Source organism: Acromyrmex echinatior, chromosome 7 (genome assembly GCF_024713525.1).
Source record: "Acromyrmex echinatior isolate Ae372 chromosome 7, ASM2471352v2, whole genome shotgun sequence".
Taxonomy (NCBI): Eukaryota; Metazoa; Arthropoda; class Insecta; order Hymenoptera; family Formicidae; genus Acromyrmex; species Acromyrmex echinatior.
The window spans coordinates 10,451,084-10,457,853 of record NC_141858.1 but is presented as its reverse complement, the minus strand read 5'-3'; the positions used below and the strand labels follow the sequence as shown (position 1 = coordinate 10,457,853).

At 30.6% G+C, this 6,770-nt stretch overlaps 1 protein-coding gene across 1 annotated transcript; it reads right to left on the bottom strand.

The window, feature by feature from the left end:
• Positions 1-2,650: 2,650 nt before the first annotated feature.
• LOC105154524 (cytochrome P450 9e2) lies at positions 2,651-6,426 on the bottom strand. Its single transcript, XM_011070107.2, has one exon. It carries the CDS (start codon positions 6,303-6,305, stop codon positions 4,797-4,799), a length of 1,509 nt encoding a protein of 502 aa, XP_011068409.2. The 5' UTR covers positions 6,306-6,426; the 3' UTR covers positions 2,651-4,796.
• Positions 6,427-6,770: the final 344 nt, after the last annotated feature.

Genomic DNA, 6,770 nt, shown 5'->3' with positions numbered 1-6,770 from the left:
CGCTTTGTGAATTTTATATCATTCATTATCACATGTTGTGTTTAATTTTTGTTTAATTCAACACATTCTTTATATTCCGATGATTTCACGAATTGATCAGTTATTCATTCTGTTTTCAGTTCTAATTTCTTTTTTGTTTCTTTTATTTTCATTAATTTTTTTATTCATAAAAAAGAAGAGCATAAAAACCCAAAAAAAAAGAAAACGAAAACGAAAGAAATGAGCGTGAAAATATAAAGCTCGATACGTTTTACACGAAATAATAAATTAAAAATCGACAATATGCCTCAAAAGTAATTAAATGACTGAGAATACAAAAGTAATTTCAAAATAATTGAGATAAGTATTTATGTTTTATTGTTACAAAAAAAATGAAAGATTCAATTTCGACAGCACGAAGATGCTGAAAGGATGTGAAGAAATGTTGATTTTGCAAAATATGTTGATAAGCATTGCGAATTACAGTACGTAAATAACGTAATCGCCGTTTTGCGAGACCAACAAGTTTCTTTCAGGGTCTGCGTATTTTGTCATTCAAATTCTGCTACTTTTCAATTATTCAGTGATTCAACTATTCAGCGACAGTCACAAAATACGTAAGTCAAGAAAAGAAAACTTAAAAAACTTAAAATTCATATTTTGATTATGTTTCCAACACATCCGATGTAGAACGTGAATATTTTTTAATTACTTAATACATATATATAAAATTTAATTAATGCACACAATCGTATCGTAAGTATTTCGCGTTTAGATTTAATTTTTAATTTTATCGCTAGCACACTCAGTTAAGACAAAAATGTTTCACAGATAAACGAATAATATCCCTGTGAGTAATAATAAGAACAAATCGTGGATGCTAATATTTAGTGTTGTGAAATGTCGTCTGTCAATTGTAAATTAATAATGCTTCAATGCTGTAAGTTAACAATAATTGCTCTAATTTATCGAATACCTCTTTTTATTTTCATGAAATACTATAATGAATTACTATATATATGAATTTTTCGTTAATTTACTGTCAAGCTTTATATCGCTAATCGCCTAAAAATTACAGAACAAATATTATCAATTTACAGTTGATAGCTTCATCTCGTAGACAGATTATTTAAGACCATTAATTTTTGTGAGATGATTAGTTAATTAGTTTAGATCAATCCATATATTAATCCATAAATATCTATCCAAACATAGTAAACAGAAATTTTTTTAACTTTAAAAATAATCACATTATTATACATTCGAGTTAAGCGACATAATTTAACATTAATAGTTTTCTTTATAGAATTGGATATTTTTAGGATGTACTTTTAAGGTTTAGGGTAAACACATACACACATTTTTTTACAGAAACAAATTGTTTATGTTAATTACCCAGATAAAAGATCATTGGACTCGATGTAAAAAGTTATGAATGATTTGTACTTTGCCTGTAGTAATGATTGAAATTAAATTCTGTCCAGAATAATACGATCCGAACGAAGGCGTTCAAGGTACATTTCGTAAAGAAAGGAGATGCAAAACACTTCACGAAAGAGAATTGTTCAGATACAACGCGCAAACGTATTATGCTGCTTTTGAATGCTTCTCGTATGTTGCTTATCTGAATGTTATTGTTTCTGTTGTTTACGTTTGTGTCAAATTTTACGTTTTTGGCCACCCGACATAGTACTCCTCCCCAAGATTCTCCCGTTGTTCACGTTGAATTTCTGTTTGGCACGTTGTTGCTGTTAATACGTTATCAAATGTTACATCCCATTTCCTTTTTAACCCTGTTACTTTATCGCATGTTTTCCCATTATCAAGCCTTCGAATATTCCCATTCTTGTCCAAAAGTTATTTTTAACACTGTTAATCTTTTGTTGATTATACTGTTGATACTTTGTTCGTGTTGTAAATCATCGTTATTACATCCATAAAACTTCCTATCGAATATTTGTACTCGGAAATCTATTTCATACTTTCAAAAATATTTGATCTACCCTTTCAGTTACTATAACAAATTTTGAACAGACATTAAAAATTCTATTTGACTTTAATTACAATATGTTCGCTATATTTCTGAAATCTTAAAATAATTCACGTGTAAATATATTTAAAAAAATTTTGAATCAAGATACTTCAATAAAAAGAAAAAAATCTTACATATCATAATGTTACCTCAATTTGACAAATGTGCCTCTCAAAAAGTTATTAGTTTCTAAATATATATTTAAAAAATCGTATTGCTTTCTGATTTTTATATGCTCTGTTATATTCCAAAATTCATAGAAATTCTGTTACATTCCAAAATCCTCATAAATTCTGATGATATATATCTCCCCCGTTTTATCATTGTTGAAAGTTCAAGTTGAAACATGTTCTGTATTTTGCGTTAAATTTTGGTCAGTTAAAGTTATTAGTTTGTCTGCCTTAAACATATTATTGTATAATCGTTACTTACACACATTTATCTCGCTCGTTATTAATACCGTTTTTGTTTACCCTACCCTTTTGTTCAATCCCTAATATTATTATCTTTATTAATATTTGCTATTTAGATTTTATTACGAAAACATTACATTTCCAGATTACTTTATTATTGTTGACAATGCGACGGCAGGGCGATCAATCAAATCTATTCCAATTGGGCAATTAATAATATTTACGCTTATATTTTCCTTTTTGGTATATATGAAAATTTATTCTTACGATTTGCTCGATGTAAATACGATTCTCGCAAGCGTGGTAAAAAGTATATCCCAAAAAATAGATATAAACTCGAACAATGAAAATTCATGTTTTATATTTGAGACATATAATTCGCCAAATCTCTTTCTTGAAAATAATTCGTAATATGTGGAAAAGATATATTCAAAATCATATTATCAATAGAAACAACTGAATTATTAATATACTCTAACCATAAATAAAGAAATCATTTCTATTCTACTTACATTTCTAAATTCTTTAACGAGATAATCGATTCAATTAATCTTCTTGTAGCTAAATTCTATGGCAAATATTTAATTGTCAGAAACACTTGGCCAGCCACCATGACGTACCTATAATCGTTATTGTTATTTAATATCTTTGTTACGTATCCCTGGTTATTGTTATACAAAATTACGTTATTGTTAAGTTACCATTGTTACCTCTAAATCCCGAGAAGTTGCATGCTATTAATGCCCGTGTTCCAAGTTTTTTGTTCTTAAAGAATTTGTCGTAGAAACTGTTTTGTTACTGTTAAATCGGCACCAAAAGCAAGCATAATTCGCTCTTTCTCTCTTCCTCCGCTCTTTCTCTTTCTTTCCATCATCGAATTAAGATTAAAGAATCTAGATTTAATTGGCGAAATACAAATCGATCGTCAGTTTAATGAGAATGATAGAGATTTAAGATATACTACACGATACACATTTATCAAGCTTTGACATCATTCTAGCAGAAATATTATGTTTCGAATTATTAATTTAATGTTAATTTGCAAACTGCCTTACGATTATCGTCTGCGAGATTGATTATACTTTGGTTTCACCGTATAGTGCCTTATTTGATACATTTTAATGTACGTATATAATAATGTATTCCATCATCGTAAAATAATGTAATGAAAATGTAATTTTAGTACAGCTAAGAATATATAAATTTTCGTGAGAAAAATACGCTAAAGTGCTACTATACGACATATGTACATAATATGTGTAGGTACATTTAATAAAGACATTCTGTATGTAATATATAAAACGCATTCTTCATTATCTATACACAGATATTACCTACCTTCCTCTTATGATAAATTTACAAACAAAAATTATAATTATACAAACGAAAATTATACTTAATTATTGTATAATTTTATTAACAATTGTAGTTATTACAATTACATGATTTAATTATAACTGAAAATTTATTTTTGATACAATATAATTTATATCCAGTACAATTATTATCTATATTATACAAAATAATTAATATATACATATAATATATTACGAATATAAATTGTGTATTCATATTTAATGCGTGCGTGTGTATGTGTACACATTATTGCCATCTGCAAACAAAACGCACTTATGAAATATGCTTTATCATGTTTTCTACGATTGTTTTAATCATAATATTATATTATTCAGCTACACATGATTCATAATTTATATCACGAAATTAATGCGCAATAAATGTTATGTTATGTAATAATAATGCTTCGTTTTAAACATTATTTCTTTTCTAAAATAATATCTAAACATACGCTGAAAATAAATTAAAGCATATTGATTCATAAAAATTTCAAATAAAATTTCACAAATTTTATTTATATAATTGTACTGTTATAGTGACCATAATGTTTATAATTTTTCGGATAAACAAAATATTTCCTTAAAATTTAATGAAAATAGTGTTTTATTATTTATCTTTTATATACAATTATTATTAAAGTATTAATCAAAGAAAAATGATGTCTATGCGAGCAAGACACTGGATGTCCGCATGCAAAATATTTATTATTTAATACAAAATATACAATTTGTGCTTGACTTGCATAGACATCATTTTTCTTTGCTTTATTCTTTGGAGCCTATCAATTCTTTTTATTGTATTAAAGTATCATTTAACACGATTGAAAAATATTTACCATCAGGAAAATAATCTCACAAAAATAAATATATTACAAAATTCATATGATGGTAGAAAAAAGTAAATCAAAGAAAAAACAGATTTACTAAAAAAAAAAAAACTAAAAATTTCGTAATTAAATTGCGACCGAGTAACAACAAAAAATTCATCAAAAAAAAAAGTAAAGAAAAATCTCGTAGTTAAATCGGTCGGATTATACTCCAAAGACCGCCTTCTACATTGGCCAGGAAGGACGAAGATATCATTTTTAAAGGTAACTGTGTCTTTGGAGAAAGCTCTATGCTATACTTTTTCAAGAACGCAGTCAGACACGCTTTCATCTGCAGTTGAGCCATTCTCATGCCTACGCACATTCGAGGGCCCTCGCCGAAAGGAAGAAAGGTAAATTTTTCGATGTTATGCTTTCTATCTGGGCCAAACCTATCGGGATCGAACTCTTTGGGATTCTCCCAGTATCGTGGATCTATCTGTAGGCCGCTAATTGGTATCAAGATGTGCATTCCACGTTCTACGTGACAGACGAGCCCATCGGACCCTCTTAACTCAGTCGCCTCTGTGCAAACCTTGCTTAGGAATCCCAGAGTAGGTGTGAATCTCATCGACTCATTTATTACCTGATCCATATATGTCATATCCTTCAAGGCTTCATAAGTAATCACACCATCGTATTTATTCAACACAGACACCACCTCCTCGCGTAACTTTTCCTGCACTTTTGGGTTATTAGCCAAGTGGAAACCCACAAAACTTAAGACTGAGCTGGAAGTTTCATAACCGTCGACGAAAAATGACACCGCATGGGACGTGAGAATTTCTAAGTCAAACTTATCGCCTTCCATTCGTTCCAGATCAGTCATCAATTGGAGAAAATCGTTTCTGGGTGTCGTCTCCTTCCTTCTTTGTTCCATAACATTTGCAATGATAGCTCTAAAGAATTGATCAGCCTTTTTTGGTAAAAATCTCGTCTTGAAAATTTTGCCCAACGCCGGTATAAAAAACACAAAAGTGAAGATAATGTTGTTCAAAACAGTCGAATCGAGGAAGGACTTGCCCATTGCGTAGAAAGAATCTTTCTCTTTCTCTTCGTCGAAGCTTAAGCCATCGACGCCAAAACCAGCGTTAGATACCACCTGCGAGGTGAATCTAGAGAACAATTCTTTTAGCTCTAACTCCACTTTTCCAGCTTTATCTAGTTTTTTGTCCAGATAGCCTTCGAATGTCTGGCACACCTGCTTGACGGTCTCAAGCAGGATTTTTAGTCGCATGCTGGAGAATGCATAGGTCAAGCGCTTTCTCCCGGTAATCCATTTTTCACCGTAGGTGAAGAAGGGATTGTTCGCCAGAAGAGGGTCCAATTTGGGATCGAGCTTCAAGCCGTTCTCGTGGAAGTTCGTAAAACTCGTCTGCAGCACTGTCTTTACCAGTTTCGGCTCGCGGACTACTAACGTCGGCGTCATGAAATTGTAGATTCCTATCATGCTGCGATCCCGATATGTATTGTAGATTCTGCAACACAACTCGCTTATAGTGATTTTTTGTATGGCGATTTCCCAGAAGTGACCGACACCAGGCAAGACTCCATTCGGACAAGGTATTCCACGTTTTTGCCAATATTTATAATTTTTCGTCAAAAAGAAATAGAGAATCACCAGAACTATAAGAATCGACAACACGAGAGTGACAGCCATATTACTGCTTTCGAAAAGGACTGAACGATACTGAGTGGTTCAATATCCAAGAAATGTTCGTCAAATGACTGTTATCAGTTGCAATTGCTTCACACAGAAATAACACTTGCAGTTGGTAGCGAAATAAACGAGCGAAATGGCAGGATGACGAATGCGTAGATAATCTGAGCTTGTTATGCATTTATTATGTGATGTCGCACAGTGTATACCGGAAACATCATTCACTATCTTAAATATAAAAAATAATCTCGTAATATATTATCAGTTGTTGAATATAGCTTAATTATTTTTATATTACATATAGGCGAACTTGATATTGAAACGATTCTTGTGCGCTATCCTATATTAAATGCTATAACTAGTGATTCAGTAGTGCAATTGTCTATTGGCTATTATTTAATAAGATAATGTATCATATATATCTGTGTACGTTTTCACCGTACAATGTTTTATATAATTTTTATA